This window comes from Drosophila takahashii, chromosome 3L (genome assembly GCF_030179915.1).
Source record: "Drosophila takahashii strain IR98-3 E-12201 chromosome 3L, DtakHiC1v2, whole genome shotgun sequence".
Classification (NCBI taxonomy): domain Eukaryota; kingdom Metazoa; phylum Arthropoda; class Insecta; order Diptera; family Drosophilidae; genus Drosophila; species Drosophila takahashii.
Genome location: NC_091680.1, coordinates 23,325,402 through 23,342,891, shown reverse-complemented (window position 1 = coordinate 23,342,891; position 17,490 = coordinate 23,325,402). Strand labels below are relative to the sequence as shown.

The 17,490-nt window shown below is 48.7% G+C and overlaps 1 protein-coding gene across 4 annotated transcripts in view; it reads right to left on the bottom strand.

The window, feature by feature from the left end:
• Ten-m (teneurin transmembrane protein Ten-m) overlaps positions 1-17,490 on the bottom strand; it is a 118,865-nt gene that overhangs the window by 3,900 nt on the left and 97,475 nt on the right. The window contains exons 3-11 of one of the 4 annotated variants that reach the window (XM_070215726.1): positions 11,073-11,714; positions 9,622-10,428; positions 8,481-9,281; positions 7,302-7,585; positions 6,754-7,165; positions 6,118-6,663; positions 5,846-6,053; positions 4,958-4,984; positions 979-4,306 (exon numbers count right to left, since the gene is read on the bottom strand). In XM_070215726.1, the coding sequence (XP_070071827.1) occupies positions 979-4,306; positions 4,958-4,984; positions 5,846-6,053; positions 6,118-6,663; positions 6,754-7,165; positions 7,302-7,585; positions 8,481-9,281; positions 9,622-10,428; positions 11,073-11,714 (7,055 nt within the window). The remainder of the gene's footprint in view (positions 1-978; positions 4,307-4,957; positions 4,985-5,845; positions 6,054-6,117; positions 6,664-6,753; positions 7,166-7,301; positions 7,586-8,480; positions 9,282-9,621; positions 10,429-11,072; positions 11,715-17,490) is intronic. The other 3 variants (XM_070215727.1, XM_017148743.3, XM_070215728.1) reach the window with 3 other exon arrangements.

Here is a 17,490-nt window from a genome sequence, read left to right as displayed (position 1 = left end):
TTCGCTTTTTATACCCTTGTAGAGGGTATTATAATTTCAGTCAGATGTTTGCAACGCAGTGAAGGAGACGTTTCCGACCACATAAAGTATATATATTCTTGATCAGCATCACTAGACGAGTCGATCTAGCCATGTCCGTCTGTCCGTCTGTCCGTCTGTCCGTCTGTCCGTTTCTATGCGAACTAGTCTCTCAGTTTTAAAGATATCGCGATGAAACTTTCCCGAAAGTCTTCTTTCTATTGCAGGTAGTACATATGTCGGAGCGAGCCGAATCGGACCACTATATCTTAAGGCTCCCATAGGAATATTCAAAGATATATAAGAAAATTCATTGTTTTGTAGGAAGTTGGCGTTTTAATTCTAGACTCTTTAAAAACAAAATTCAAAAATAGAAACGCTGAATCTGAAATCCCTGGAACAGCACCGAGTGAGCATTACTTTATCTGCAAGGGTATATAAGCTTCGGCTGGCCGAAGGTAGCTTCCTTTCTTGTTTTGTTTTTTTTTACGTTAAAATTTAACAACAAACAATATGGAGAAAAACATATTTAAGGTGGTTGCTATTGATCGATTTCGACATGAAGATAAATTACAAGTAGGTTTTAAACCTAGTATAACAATTTAAAGTTGCATGATACTTTATGATAGTTAGGCTGCGATGACATCTTTCATTTTTAATGACTTTTTTGTAGCAATTTCTTTAAAGGGACTTAAAACGAGTGCGAGATAGAATAAAATATTTCAGGTATATTCTATTTTTCTCATATTATTCCTGTTTTGCTAGCACTTCTTTAATATTTTATAAAATAAAAAATGTCTACAATAATTTGAAGCCAAATATTGAATGTGTGATCAATGCCCTATTGATAGTATCGAAGTAAAATAGAAATAATATCGTTATATCCGTATAAAATAAATTTTATTCCACTCATAATAAATAATACTAAGGTTGTCTAAAACTCATAATTGATTTACTCACCTTGCCAGATTGGTGCGGATGGATCTTGGCCAAGATCTGACCCTCGTCGTTGTACAGAATCTCGAAGGGATGTCGGTTGATCGGTGAGTAGTACTGGTACTTAAAGAATCCAAGCGAGGTTTGCAGAGAGAAGGCGTGAATGTGCCCGCGAGGAGTCGTGAGGCTCTGAAGTGCCCCCGCATCGTCGTACTGCAGGAGGTAGTCCGACCGCCTGGGCGTGGTCACCTTCAGAGGAAGGGAGCCAAACATGTCCTTGAAAGCATACACCATCGTCGAGCCATCGCCGTACTTGATCTCGTTCAGACGACCGTTGCGGTCGAAGGAGTAGGCCTCCTGCAGGACGCCCCACTTCCAGCTGACTAGACGTCCAAATCGGTCGTACTCCAAGTCCACGTCTGCGTAGTCACCCGACTGAGGTCGGAAGCTGATGGGTCGCGATGTGCGATCGTAGGTCACATTGAGGAGCTCCTGCTTGTCATCCACCATCACCACCACCGACTGGGTCTCACGGTCGTACTCCAGGGTCAGCACATTGTCCCCATTGACACGCAGCTTGCGACCCACCTCGGTCACGGGACGTGGAGGTCCCTTGTTCTGCTTGCCCGCTTGCAGAGGCTGCTGGCGACGGACAAAGTAGCGCCACTCGAACCTATTGGCCAAATCGCCGGCGATCTCGGTGCGTTGCTTCGCCGGCACAGGGTAGCTTTCACCCAGCAGAGGACTCTGTTCAGCCAGAATCGTGTAAGGTGCCACCTCCATCTGGAGGTTGTGACCCCATGGCGTGATGCTGGTGGTGGATCCATCCATGTCGACGGTGGTGCGCGACTCGGCGGCTCCGTTGCGCACAATAACGGTGGCTCCCTGGATCAGCAGCGACATCTCCTTCTGCGCATTCTCCGACACCTTCACCTGGGCTCCCTTGACGCTCAGATCGAAGCTGAGTTCGATGACACGTCCTGTGGGAGTGACTGCCGAAGTGAGGCGACCGAATTCATCGTAGTTGTACACGTAGGAACGACCGGTGGAGTCCAGTTTGGTCCTCAGCAGTCCGGTGGGTCCGTGATACTCATACGTCACATTGTAGTTGTCCGGTGTGCTCAGCTCGTGCAGCATTTTCATCCTGGTCATGCGCAGGCGGCACTTCTGTCCCTTGGTATTTTCAATAGAGTTCACCTGGGAGGTGTAATCCCGCAGCAGGAATACCTTGTTGCCCGCCGCATCGGTCACGGTGCTCAGTTTTCCATTGGAGGTATTCACGTTGTAGGTGAATACATAGGTGGTCTCTCCTGTTAAGATATTGCGGGTGGATACGTGCTGACCAAATCGGTTGAAGATGTATATCTCCTGCATGTCCGGCGCGTAAATCTCGTATTCTCGCGAAGGACTCGCCTCCGGGATGCTCGACATTACTGATCTAATGCGGTAATTGGCCTGGTCGGCGATATGCACATGACTGTCGGGTGTGACGGCCAGGGCGGCGATGGTGTTGAACTTGGCACTGGTGGCCAGGTAGTGCTCCGCCTCGAAGCAGTCGCATCCGCGTTCCAGGCAGTTGCATTTGGACTCGGCACCTGCAAAAGGAGCAATTCGTCCGTCTGTGCCGATCACTCGCACCCGGTTGATTCGCTGGGAGTCACTTTCCGCCACATAGAGCTCACCCAGAGGACCAAAGGCTATCGATTGTGGCATTACTAAAGTGGCATGGGTGGCCAGGTCAGTGTCGTAGGCTGTGGAGGCAGTGGCGCAGTGCAGAGGACGTCCTGAGATGACTCGCACTCGACCATCCGGAGTCATGCGCAAGATCATGTGATCATCAATGATGTGCAAGGTGTTGTCCATCGGAGACACAGCCAGTTCAGTGGGCCAGCGCAGATGCATCTCCTCCAGCTTCAGTGTTCCCTCGCAGGGAATCGGCTTCCAGTGGGACTTGTGCATGTGGTTGCCAATCAGAGTGCTCACTATTCCATCCCTGTCCACCATTCGTATGTTGGTTCCGTCGGCAAAGTACAGGATGTTGTCGCTCGAAATGGCAATGCCCTTGGGATAAGCCAACTTGGCGTCCTTGGCCAGAGCTCCGTCGCCACAGTGGGCCTCGTCGCCGGGAAGACAGCGCTCGCCGGAACCCACGACAGCCTCCCAGTTGAGCTCCGGTTGCGAGTAATCACTGGTGTCGCGCACTCGGATGATCTGGTGCGATTCGGGATCCGAGACGTACAGAGTGCCGTCCAGCGGACTGAGGGCCATGTGGTAGCGATACGAGACGCGGGTGGCGTTCAGCTTGACCACGGTGCGGATGCTACCATCGGTCATGATGCGGCGAATGTAGTTAAAGTCACCGACAAACAGGCTGCCATCGGGAGCGGCGGCCAGGGCGACGGGGGCCAGGAGTCGCTGCTTCGTGGCCAAACCATCGCAATCGGGACACTCGAGTGGACGCTGGTGGCCATCGCCCATGGTGGTGAGGATTATTCTTGGCTTATTGCGCAAATAGATGTTCGAGCCGTCGCCCTTCTGCAGGATGCCCTCGTGGAAGTTGTAGCGATGGTGGATGTCCAAATTCCAGCCGCCCACCTCCGAGATTGACATGTCGTGGCCACTCAGCTTGGTCGTCTGGATATCCCAAACAATGTCGGTGCAATCGGTGTACTGGTAGCCCACCTTCACCACCGCCGTGGTCACTCCATAGACACGCTGCCTGTAGATATTGAGCCTATTCCAGGCGTACGTAAACTTGATGCCCGGATCCGCCTCAAAAACACGCTCAAACAGGATTCCCTCGATGGTGATGCGCAGATGGATCAAATGCAATGATGGTGGAATCACATCGGGAGTCAGTTGCAGTTTAATAGTGGACAGATACCCGGCGGCACGCGATGAGTGGTAGACAAGATTGAGCCCTGTGCCGGGGATCTGCAGGGACTCCTGGATCACCTGAGACTCGGCCAGGATGGCACTGCGATCGGGACAGGCGCCCTGGAATCCGTGCTTCCACGAGGCCAGCACCACAGGCTTCATCAGGTCGTAGTCGTGGGCAAAGCAGGTGTGCGTCGCAGCTACGGCCAATCCCTTTTCCTCGGACATCGACATGACCACCACGTCAATGATGACCACCTCGTTCCATGGGACTTGAACAATGCGTGACTGTGGCCGGAAGGGAGCACGTCCAAACTGAAGGGTCACAGCTCCACCACCGTTGACCATGAGGTCGAACCATCCGTCGTCGCGGGTCAGGGTGAATCCTTCCAGTAGCGTCGTCGTGGACACTCGGACACCCACCAGGCCCATGCCCAGGGATGTGACCACACGGCCTCTGATCACCGCTGATCGACTGTTGAAAGGACAAATAAAGTATATTAGTTGGGTCTCGAAGGGATTGGGTCTTCGGGGTCTTCATAGCTAGGCTAGCAAGCAGTCAAACTGAGGATTGGCAACTACTTGAGCAATAAATAAGTACAAATAATAAGATTTCACACGCACGGAACATAAGACTCGTTTGAACACATAAAGGTATTACAAGTTGAACAATATATATAGTATATAGTATGTTATGTATGGTATATCTCGGTATGGCTCATGGCTGTGACCTAGCATTGACCTAAGTTCGAGTAGGAGAACGAGTTGTCCATAGCTTAGATTTATTACGTGGTAAACTAAAAACCCAAAGTATTTTGGCCTGGTTGTCTGGATAATAAGTTTGTTCAATTAACTTAAAATAAACTACCAACTGAGCTTATAAGAAACAAAGATAGCTACACTATAAACGAAATGATAATGACAATGGTAACTGTAATTGTAATTGTAACGGTAATGATAATGATAATGGTAAAGTTTTCGAAAGTAATATCGAGTGGAGCCAAGGTAACGAGATTAAAGTATACAAATGTGTACCAAACAACCATTGAGAGAATCAGTAGTAGTAGTAGTAGAGTAGAGTAGTAGGTTTTTAGTATTATTTTAGTACCGCTTTTCGCTTGCTTACCTTGCATTGAAATAATTCCAAAAAATGCTGTTAGTATTTGATTTGTATTTCGTTGTCAAGTGACAAATAGTACGAGCAACAATATCGAGTACCGAGTGGCGAGTAACGAGAGCGTTTAGCAGTCGTTGTTTAATGCAAAGCATTCGGAATTTCGTGACGCGTAGTGGGTAGTGTGGTTATGAGAATGTGCGTAGTTAGTAGTGAGTGGTAGTATCGAGTAGAACAGGAGTAATTTAGTAGGTGGCATGTATTATTTAAAACACGGTTTAGGGAGCGCGTGTGGAGAAGAAAAGAGAGCAGAGAGAAAATAATTGAATTAGCATGGTTGTCTATGGTCTAGTTAGCTAGAATGGGTAAGTGTGTTGGTAATTTCCCCGACCACATCGATTGGGGGCCCTAAAGCTGAGCTCCGTTTCGATCACACCGAAATCGCGACGTCTAGGGAACTTAATGGTAACTAATCCGAATACCTAGGGCGCTTAAAATATCTCTTAACTCATATGCATTCTTAACAGCTAACTTAGGATGTTCTGTCTGGGTTCGTTTTAAACAAAGGACATATAGGGTTTATATTTACAAGATTTTAATGGGATCTTTGGTATGTGGTGTGGTTGGATATGTTTTTATTTTGGGGATTTTTTTAGACGAGGGCACGAAAACGAAAAACGTAAATATTTAAACATAGAAAATTATTAATTATGCAAACTATTTGATTATTATTTTTTTTTTGGGTAGTATATGTTTAGTTACAGTAGTGTAACCAACTAGACTCTCGGTAATATACAGTAGAGGACTTTAGCTTGTCTGCCAATTGTGGAAACTATACACAGCCGTTGCGGCCTCGATTTCGATTTGTAATTTAAAAACTGGCTACCAGGAAGCACCTACCTTTCGTTAAAGGTCTCCAGCTTGGCGTAGTTTTGCAGGCTGCTCTCGTCAATGAGGAACTTCATTCGCTCAAAGAAGGAGGCAGTAATCGCGGGCGGCTGTTTCCGGAGCAGCACGTCAATGGGTTTCGGAGCTGAGACGCAGAGTTGCGAGGTCTTGCACACGTGGCTGGCACAGCACTCGGGATCCTCGCAATCAACCAGGCCATCTAGGATTTAGAGTTAACGTTAAAAAATCAGTTTGCTATCCAATCTACCTTAACCGCCACTCACCCTTGTCGTTGTCCTTGCTATCGCCACAGTTCAGCTCCAGCGCAATGCCGCAATCGGGTCCATCCCAGCCCTCGTAGCAGCGGCACTCCCACTGACCCTCACCGCTCACGCGGCACTGTCCGTGTCCGGCGCAGCTGTTGGGACAGCCCTCGATGGTGCAGTGCTTGCCGTTCCAACCGGTGACGCACAGGCAGGTGCCGTTCTTGCACTGACCATGCTCATTGCATCGGGCATCGCACAACCGGGTGTTGCAGTACTCGCCACCCCATTCAGGGTCACAGGCACAGGCGTCGCCCTCGCAGCGACCATGCTGGCCGCAGTCCAGGTCGCACAGCTCCTTGGAACAGTCGTCGCCGCTCCACTTGGCCTCGCAGGTACAGGTCTGGGTGTCCAGGTCGAAGGTGCCATGGCCAGAGCAGTCGGGCAGGCACTGCAACGCATCCTGGTCCATGGTGGCGCAGTCGGGTCCCTTCCAGCCCTTCTTGCAGATGCAGGTTCCATCGGCGCAGAATCCATGGCCCGAGCAGTTCGGATGCGGACAGTCCACTGGGAAGGAGAAGCGGAATGAAAGTTAGATTAATTCGAAAGGGTTTAGCTGGGTTCTTAAGGTCAAAGGATCCTAGATCCCCGCGCTACCTTCTTCACAGAATTTTCCCTTGTAGCCGCGCATGCACTGGCACTTTCCACTGACACAGTGGCCATGGCCATTGCAGTCGGCCACCTCGCACTCGTCGTGCCGCAGGGAGCACTCCTTGCCCTTCCAGCCAGGATTGCAGATGCACTCCCCGTTGGTGTACTCGCCATGCTGGGAGCACAGCACTGGGCACACGCTCTCGCTGCAGTCGTCGCCCCCGAAGCCCGGGTTGCACTGGCAGTGGCCCAGGAGGCACTGACCATTGCCGGAGCAGCCGTTCGGGCAGTTCTGGGTCATGTCCTCGGCCACGGCCGCGTAGAAGGTCAGCTCCTGTACGTCCCCATCGTCGTTGTAGAGCGAGACGAACCAGTGCCCCGGCTCCATGTAGCGCGTCACCTCGCGGGTTATTGACAGCTGCACGGGATTAGCGGGCCAAGCGAGTGATTGGTGCGGTGGATAATGGATGATGATGAGGTGGTGGTGCATGAAAGAGACACAACTTGAGTTAGTAGGTGATCAGGCGGATGTCACTCGGTTGCAGGCTACTTACGTGAGCGGCCCGGGCCGTTCGTGTGCTGGCGCTGAATCCACTGAGCACTTCCTTGAAGTGATACTGTGTGTGGGTGGGCAGGGCATTCCTACGGCCATAAACTCCAATGGAAGCGCCACGCGGAATCGTGTAGTCAAACTTGACGTAGGCCGGCTCCGATTGGTAGAACTGCATGTTCCAGTAGCTGTACGGCTGGATCTCCTTGGTCAGCTTCTGGCCGAGAGTGATCTGGCCAAAGGTGGTGCCGTCCGGTGGGAAGCTGCGTGCCGGGAATGTTCGGGCTCCTGGACAAAGCGATTGTGCAATGATTGTGATAGAGATACAAAGAGGATTAGATTCGGGTTAGTCATCGATTATGTGGATATAATGTGGATATGTAGATAATGTATTGGTAGTGTGACACGATTTTATACAGGTCTATCCTACTCTCGAGTCCCCCAGCTAGTGAATGGATAATATACAAAGCCAATGGCTGGTGCTGGGTTCTGATGTGATGCCAATAATTTATGCTTGAAGGTATACGTAATTTATACAAATGTGGTATATGATCTGTTTCTTTTTATACCCTTGAAGAGGGTATTATAATTTCAGTCAGATGTTTGCAACGCAGTGAAGGAGACGTTTCCGACCACATAAAGTATATATATTCTTGATCAGCACCAATAGCCGAGTCTATCTAGCCATGTCCGTCTGTCCGTCTGTCCGTCTGTTCGTCTGTCCGTCTGTCCGTTTCTATGCGAACTAGTCTCTCAGTTTTAAAGCTATCGCGATGAAACTTTCCCGAAGGTCTTCTTTCTATTGCAGGTAGTACATATGTCGGAGCCAGCCGGATCGGACCACTATATCTTAAGGCTCCCAATCAAATATAAGAAAATTCATTGTAACTTTGTAGGAAGTAGGCGTTTTGATTCTTGACTACTTAAAAAAAAAATTGAAATAAATCGAAACGCTGAATCTGGAATCCCTGGAACTGCACCGAGTGAGTATTCTTTTATCTACAAGGGTATATAAGCTTCGGCTGGCCGAAGGTAGCTTCCTTTCTTGTTTTTTTTTATAGTATATGATCTGGTTTAGTTACAAAGGCTACGAGTTAATAAGGCTGTACAGCGCTTAGTAGGGTTAATTGATCGCCGGTTAGACAAAGCGGAGTTAGCAACAAATGCAGTGTGCACAATTCACCTTCCAGTATGAGAACTGGCATCACATCGGGACATGCAAACGGTTCACCACCAGCACCAACATTGGGTTCAGTAAAGGAGGCGGCAATGTTGTTATCGATCTCAGTGCTAGGAGGGTTAGTAGCAGTGCTTGCAGCTTCAATTGGCTCTTCTTCCCTAACCCCTTCTTCGTCCTCCTCTCTGTGCAAAATGGTCGCCATCTCCATGGGCGACGGGGTGGTAGTAGTGGTACTCCTGGCTGATAAGTCAGAGTCAATGTCAACGCTTTCGTCTAGATAAATGGGCGCCGGCGGCGGAAGACAGCTGCACGGACAGTCGGGCATGCGGGGTGGAGGCTCTGGGACGCAACTGTCCGCCTGGGCACTCTGTTTCTCGTGGGTCAGCACCTCCTTGATGGTGTGCGGACCTCCTCCCGTGGGCACTTCCACGTGCAGCGTGTAGACATTGTCGCTGCCCTCGTCGGTGGCGATTGTTAGGTTGAGGAATATTCGCCTGTTCGGCAGATCAACGCGCTCACTCACGTATGGCTTAAGAGGCTTTAGGTGAGGGGGTACCTCGTCATCCTTCTGCTCCTCCTTGAGCACTTCGTTTTCACTTCCGTCTGCGGGCTGAGGTGGTTCCAGCTTTGGCGCTATCTTCTCCTTATCAGCCGTCTTGTAAACCTCCTCTTCATGGGAACTGGGCGAACCATCTAGTTTGACTATATCGATGTTCTCAAATTGCGACGCATCGTTCATCATCAAATCCGATTCCGATTGATTGGTTTGTGGTATCTCCTCGCTGCCTTGCTGATTTTTCTTACCTTTGATACCGAAATTTTGGGTGAGTAATGAGCTCAAGTGGTACAGAATTGCATGATCAAACTCAATAAACCTATTTACAATGCGTTTATCTAGATCGGAAGATCGATAGTTGGTTTAGACGAATTATTGTATTTATCTTTTATTACATTTAGGATTATTGAGATTAAGAATTTGTATATTATTCTATACCAACGATCGATTTAATTCCGAATCCTTTAAAAAAGACAGAAGCACATGAGATAAGAGCATCGCATGTACATTTATTGAGCCTGAACTGAAGTCGCAACTCTATACCACCGGCATGGCTCGACTTCCAGTCGATGTGAGCTTGATTTATACCTTGTGGGGGTGTGGCTGGTGATGTTGGCTCTTCGGTGTCTACCTCATAGTTATCAGCTAAATCACGCTCATTATTGATATCATCAGTGGCAGGTTTCTCCGTCGACGACCCCCCATCCGGCGTCCCTTTGATTTGAAAATCATTTTCAATGGCAGGCTGGTTGGAGACGGTGGAAAAAGAGCTCGGAGGGGTGTTGATTTCAACAATGTCATCGGTGTCACTCCTCGGAGTCGTTGTCGTTGGGCCTGAGCTGCTGTTGTCACTTTGATTATCGTCATCAATAACAGCCAGCAATGTGCTGGTCTCCTCCGTTGCCATCCCAATCGCTGCGAGACGCTCCAGCTCCAGCTCATCCTCCTCCTCCAGATGCTTAATGTTCTGCGCCTCCTCCGCTCCTTGGTCATATTTCCTCTTCTTGTTGTTGACCAGTGCCTTAGCAGCCCTGCGTAAATTGCTGTTTAATGATTTGCCAAATTGTTGCCACGTCTTGGGTCTTCGGCTTGTTGGATTGGGATGGGTGGTCTGCGGCTCAACTTCGTCTTCATAGACATAGTCGCTGGTCTCGGTGTCCTCCTCGCTCCTTTGGGCACCCAATACTCCATCGATTCGGGGCAAAGTTTTATCGGCAGGGGTAGTTGCCAAATACTTTTCAGCAAGCTGCTGGTTGAGGCTTTCGCTTGTAATTAAGTCGCTGAAAGTTTCATCTGTAGCCACATCATCTTCATCCTGTCCCTCGATTAAGCTTCGTCGATGTCGTCCTTTATTCCCTGCCCCACTGACTGACAGCTGCGTTGACATTGCTCTTCCTACAGGTAAACAAAGCGATCGAATCGAATAGAAAGGAACGGGGGAGTGATGGTTTACTGTACTTTGTGCTTTCACGAAAGCCACCCCTAGTCACACGCCTCTTTAAATTAAGCGTTAAATGTGTTTTTAATTCAATCCTAGTTGTCTAGATTTCAGCCGGTTAAAAGAGGCTGAAGAGAAAGCGATATATCTCCGAGCAATTCGAAAGAAACGAGACGAAGCCTGAGCTGTGGCAATGAAAACTTTCGTCTGAAAGCGTCTTGCTGTCAATTCAAAAAAGTAATTAATGCAATATTTTAGCCCGACAAATCCCAAAGAACGCGCTCAAGTTGAACTTTAATTGAAAGAAATGGGAAGGCGTTCCGAGAAATAATGAAAACGGCATTCGCATAATCCCTATCCGGCGTAGGCGTCTGTCTTTCTGTCTGTCAGGCGCAAACTTCAAGCTAAAAAATCCTACAAAAACAATAAACTTTTTGTCTCCGCCAGAGGGCGCTAAGCGCTAAATACTCCGACGTCTTGGCTTTCTCTCGCTCAGTCTCAGTCTTCGTCTCAATCGCTTTCTCACTCTCTCTATATAGCAGCCACCCGAAGAAACTTGCGAAAACTCATTTAAAAATAATTAAAAGTTGTGCATAATTACCTCCATTATTGGCATTCGCCAGGGACGAGGACAGCGAGGGCGTAAGTGAGGACTGTGAGGAAGACGTGGCCGCCGAGGACGTGGCCTCCGCGGAGGCGGACGTCGACTGGAGTCCCTGGGCGGTGCCGCTGTTCGAGGTGGCCGTCGTCACGGTGGAGGCCGAGGATCCGCCAGAGGATCCTCCACCCGCGTTAGCCGATTGTCCCTGGGCCATTTGTCCGATGCCTTGTCCATTCTTCGCCCGCACCGACGAGTTGTGCAGCTTGGAGAGGTCCGTGTTCGTGCTCTTGGCGGCCGTCACCTCGGAGGCCTCGTTGCCGACTAGAACGGAGCAGGGCGCCGACTGGGTCCAGTGCAGGCCGCCGAAGGTGGTCAGCAGGATCAGCATGAGGACGCCGACGAGCAGGGCCGATATGGCAACGACGCTCACCCAGGGCGAGGAGCAGCGGGCGGCCAGGTCCTTGCGGAAGTTCATCGGCGCCGAGTAGTGGTGGGCGGGCAGGCCGTTCATGACGCTGCGCGGCGGCAGCACAGGACCCATGCAGCCCTGCGTGCTCCGCTCGTAGCCCTTCAGCGTGTCCTTCGTGGGTGTGGAACAGGCCGAGCCGCTCTTGAAGTCGATGGGTGAGCCCTTGTTGATGTCTGCAATGGGAGGAGAAGGAGGTGGGAGTCGGGTTAGTAATCAATTCGGGCATTTGAGCGTGCGATTTCCCATTTAAACCAGGTTCGGACAGCGCCGTTTCCGGGGAAACCACAAAAAGCTGATGGTCTGATGGTCTGAGCAGACCATCCGCACACTATTGTATTTTGCTTATCGCCATTTGGCGCAAATTTCATTTGTATAAAAGGATTTGCACAAGGATAACAAACTGACATTCAACATAACCTCAAACAAACGAGACGACAGACGGAACAAAGCTGGAAAAAAGGACGAAATGAAACGAATGGAAACGGACGAATGAATGGATGAAGTAAGCAGCGCAAATGACCAGCGACAATGACGTTGGCAAAACAGGAGCCATCGGGAGAAATGGTAAAAAGTAAAAAAAAGAGGAGAAAGGTTTGGGATGTGGTGAAGCTCGAATGAAGTGAAGTGAAAAAAGGCAACGCCGCAGGACGGCGGTGACAGGACCAAGGGACAGCGTAAGTTGAAATCATTTGTTGATGCCATGATGATAATTCGATTATGTGACATGGAGCGGGCAGTCGTTTTTTGAACGGGGTTGAAGCTCAACCCCTAACCCCCATCCCCCATGAGTGAGTATTTTACACCACCGAGCTTTTGTCCAACTAAGCCATTGCTCGGGTTACTCAGCAATCAGCCGGGCATGAGTCGGTCAACTTTTGGCCCGCTCACTTTCACGCAATAAAGTTTAGGCGGTCGCTCGTTCGAGGTTATGCCTGCTATGTTGCTATCATTGGCAGACTCGGTTACACATTCTGCGGCATTCGGCCAAACTACTGGCGACATGTGGCTTAAATGCGAGCGGGTGAGTGCGGGAAAATCATACGCTACGTCCTGTGACAAACGTTTGCTTTCACGAAAAATCGTTGTAATTTCGGGCAAAACGAGCCACGGCAGTCGGGAATCCCCAAGCCCATAAGAGCATCCCATCTTTTGACCCTGCCCTTTCGTGTGTGCCCAATGATAGCGTGAATAATGTCTGCGTCATTTTTTTACATATACACACATTTGTGGAAATGTGCGGATGAGTATTAAAGATGCCCACTAAGCGTATACGGAATGTTAGATTTATTTAATGTCAAGATCTCCCTCTCTATATCCATATGTGAACGGAGGAGTGGGAGATGCATAAATGTCCAGGGAGGAGATCCCCAATCCAGTGGCAAAGGTTAAGCCGAGAGTTCTGGGCGAACCCCAGAGTTAGTTGCCTCGTTAAGGGGGCGTGGCAGGCAGGGCGGCCAGTTTTTATGACCGAAACGTGTGGAGAAAGGGGATGGCAGGATGGCTGTAGTATTTGTGTGTGAATAATTAACGAACGCATAATAGCAGTCAGCAGTCGGTAGTCGGTAGTCGGTTATAGGAGCTGGGAGCTGGAAGCCAATGACTGATATAAATTCACACAAGTTAATGGGCGCTGGATGCTTTTAAAAAAGGAGGCTCCGCTTCCCTCGGAAGTGTTCGCCGGCTGATGAGATGAAAGTGCTGCGGGGTCATTAAACGTAATGGCAGACACGACAAAGTATGCCAGGATAAATGGCATCCACCGCCCACACGGGGTCAATTTATCGGTGGAATAGATCACAAATATGTCTGCTTTAGCCCCGTATCTCCCCCCAAACGACCCAATCCAATCGCTTCTCCCAGATCTCTCACCCCAGTTGATTGGACCCTCAGCACGATTGCGGCAGTCGAATAAATTCAATGAACTTCTCTGTGTGATTAGCTCTATCCCCTTTGAAAACTTTCAACTTTCAAAGTGGCAACTCCTTCTCGGCTTCTCCGCTGCTTTAATGCGTTGGGTCATAAAATTTCGGTTTATTAATTTCATTCCATTTTATTACATTGACATTTTATGCAAAATGGGGATTAAGCCTGCGGCCGTTTTATGAACCCGAGAGTAAATCGCTTAAATTAAAATAGCACAGCCGCCGGGCGGGAGTGGTGGTGAGATTGGCGATATTTTAGCAGCGGCAGCAGCATCGACAACAATAAAAATATAAATAGTGTGGCAAACGCAGCTGGCAGTAATGGCGAGAGTATAATGTGTCGTATTGCTGTGGGTGTCAACCCCTCCGGGCCACAGAAATGGCAACAAGCTGGCGTTACCACCCTCACCCCCCGGCAGTGCACAAATGTGATTTATGCTGCGTGCAATTTAACATTTTTAATAATATTAAAATTACAAATTTATACACATCCCAACATCCACTTGTGTGTGTGAGCTCCAAGGTGTCGTAGTCCAATAAACTCCCTAAGTTGGTGGGGCGAAAGCAGGCCAAAAGGCACAACGGTGAGTGGGCGAATGCCTGGCTTGATTTCATTTTAATTGGCTTTCCAGGCGGCTGCATTCCGCCCTACTGGCCCTACTCCACTTCACTCTCGGTAAGCCCGAAGATGAAAATAGGATCATTGCAGAGCATCGACTAACAGATACCCTGTTAACCTGTTAAATTAATGATGGTCTGACACCCAAAAGCCTAGGTCAACTTTTTATTGTGGCCTTTATATTTGTTGAATAATTTCCAATATAGTTTTGTATTCCAGGGTATTCAAAGTATGAGCTTGATAGTAAACTTTTTCCCTCCCAATTTTAATTAAAAATTATTTCAAGTGTGGAAAATTCGCAAAGTTAACAGACCGAGGAATTAGGCGTATGGTGAACTCATGAACTCGGCCCCAAAAGAGCGAAATCCAATTGAGATTCAATACGTAGTTCCTCCTTACGTAGTGCCTTTTTGAGGGTTTTGGCTCAACTTTCCCATCCCTTGGGCACACGCAACAATTGTGTGTTAAGTACTTTTTGAGTAATTGCCTTTTTCGGAGTCCAGGCGACTTGCTCGGTCCTGGCTACAACCAATTTGCATAGCCGTTAATGAACATTTGCTAATATTTTGAGCACTAAAAACCATCGCCATTAAATTCAAGGTGGCACCCCCCCCTCCATTCCCTTTTTCGACGGCCCCTCGTTGGGCGCCAAAGCGTGCGACAATCAAATAAAAGTACATGAAAAACACATAAAGGCACATAAAGGGGTATCCAGAGCTTGGGCTCCGGATTTTTTGTTATTCCTCGCATTTTAATGGTAAAGCGCGACGATTGCTTGAAACAAACAGGTGAACGAAGCGAGGGATGAGGCGAAGTGAAGCTCCCGCCATGTTGGTAATGGAGTTTGCAAACAAACATGGCCGCCGGGGAAAATCACATAATTTACACGTTTGCATTTAAGTATTAAGTGGGCTGGGAGGGTGGAAGGATGGAAGGCTAGTGGAATGGGCGGCAAAGTGTTTCGTTTACTTTTACCGCGTTTGTTTGCGAGGCTCAGCAGTTGTTCCGCTATATGTGTGTGTATAGGTATTTTAGGTTGTTCCCTGGCCCCGACCGAGTTTTATGTGCACAGGAAGCAATTTTTGGGTCGACTTTATTGCCCCTGTCGTCGTCATCGGTGTTGATGTTGATTTTAAAGCGTTTAACGGCCTCGCGTTTCGGTGTGTCCTCGGCTAAATTGAAAAGAAAACCCCACGAAACTGTTCCGGATGGGCGAAAGATGAAGATTCAGCAGCAGGAAGAAGATCTGGGCTTATATGTTTGAACAAAGTGTTGGGATTTTCAGAGATTTGCCTTGGAATTTGATGGGGTTGCTGCTGGAGCCGGCTTCTTTGAGCGAAGGGTTGCGGAAAAGGGGTTATGATGGATTGACAATGGGACGAAGGGCCGTGAGCGTTGGGGTGAAAATGTAGGACACGAAGGGTCTCGAAAAGCCCATCAAATGGGCTGTAGTCTCTAGGAGTAAGTGCAAGCTGTCGTATACCCTATACATCTAATCCCGCATTCATGGGCTAGGAATAATGCAGAAATATATGTTGTAGGCCGCACTCCCCGTTCGTAATTACACCCGTAAGTGGGCACAAATTGCGATACTCCGAATGGCTTTTTCCGCCTTGTCCTTTGTTGTTTGCCTGCTTATAATCAAAAATTCCATTTAAAACTTTAAACTCATTACTGAATGTTTAATGTACGCTCGTTTCACGCTCGCCCTGCTGTTGTTATTTTTTTTTATTGTTGCCGCCGCCGCTGTCCTTGTGCGATAAATCAACACAAAAAATTGTGCAATTTGTTAGGCGCGCAAAGACAGAAAGACAGTCAGACAGACAAGGACAATAAAGGACTTGGGTTCGGTACTGGGACTGGGCTCTCTAACGATGCGGCAACCTGTCGACGTCCGTGAGGAGACCCCAAAAGGGTCGTAGTCCTCGTCCTCGTCCTCGGCGCCATATTGTTTCAAGCAGGCGGCGCACAGCGGGCGACCTGAGCTCCGCCTCGAGCTCTAATCAAGTGTGTGTGCGGATGGGTGAGTGAGTCGCGGCCTCAAGACTGGATTCGGATTGGCATTCCGGGCTCTGGGTTCCGGATTCCGGACCGTTCCCACCGAGGATGGGGAGCCAAGATGAGTGTCACTCGGGTGGGGGAGCAAACTTTCGGCACGATTTGCATGCAAATTAATTGCCCTTGCCGTGTGGCCCGTGGCCCGTAGCCATGCAGCGGGATTCGGGGATTTTTTTTCCAGCTTAAGCAACCCTCGGGGCGAGATAAGTCGTATAAATTATAGCAATTTAATAAGTTTTAAATATACGCATCCGGCTGACTCTCGCCGACTCTGTCTTTCTCTTTGTCTGTCTCCCGAAAAGTTGGTAAAATCTTGCAGCAAAGTTTACGGCGCACCACTCCAGACTCCCGAACTCCCAAACTTCGCTATCCAGCATCGAGAATCCAGACTCCTGACTACAGGTTGTCCTGGCTCCGTTCTGCTGCTCCCGGTGCTATAACTCAAGACAAAAACTGTTGCCGATTAAAATTGTCGGTTGGGCATTAATTTTATGTCACGATGCGCTCGCAGCCGACGTGCCGTGTGATAAGGTGGCGACTCTTCTGCTCCTTCGGGTGTCCTTGGTGTCCTGGGTGTCTGGGGTGTCTAGGGTGGTTCTTTACAGTTCAGTTTTGTTCCCGCTCTAAATGAGTTTATGCAAGTGTGAAAATAAGTCTCTTAATGGCCCGGGCGGGCAGTTAATGAGTTGAAAGTGGCGGGCCACGTGGATTATGCTCCTTTGTCCGCCCCATAGAGCTCCCCCCTTTTAGTCCTTTTATTTTTCTTTACCTTTTTCGGTTCGGGTGGGGGGAAAACAAAACTTAATTTGTTGTTGCAGGTGAGACGAATAAATTATTTGATAACAGTTTCCGTTTTCCCAGCATAAATAAGATTTCTCGAGCGTTCGCCTTTGTTTGCCGAACGGCGGGGAGCGCGATGGGGTTTTCGGGGGTCGTGGTGGGGTTGGGGTTGGTTTGTTTACCGTTAGTCGCTTAATGCCCGGCTTAATAGTGTAGGGTAGCTTAAGCTTTGTCTATTCTGCTTCTGATTCTGGCTGTGTGCCTCGGTCAAATATTGGCTCAGATTAAATTTTATACCAGCGGTCGCTTCTATACACGCAAAAATAAAAACTTAATATGAAACGATGATCGATTTGATTTTAGGTGGTATCAATTTTAATTTCTCGCTTCCACTTACGTAATTTATGTTGCCATATTGCCTATTGCTCTCTTTTTCGAAGTCATAGAATCTCCGAGAGAGCGAAATCGGTATTGCATAGTAAAAACAAAATTAGAAATATCGAATAGATCCCGGCGTTTTTTTTTTTTGTGTAGGAAACTATTTGTACCCTTTTCTTTTCACCCAACGTT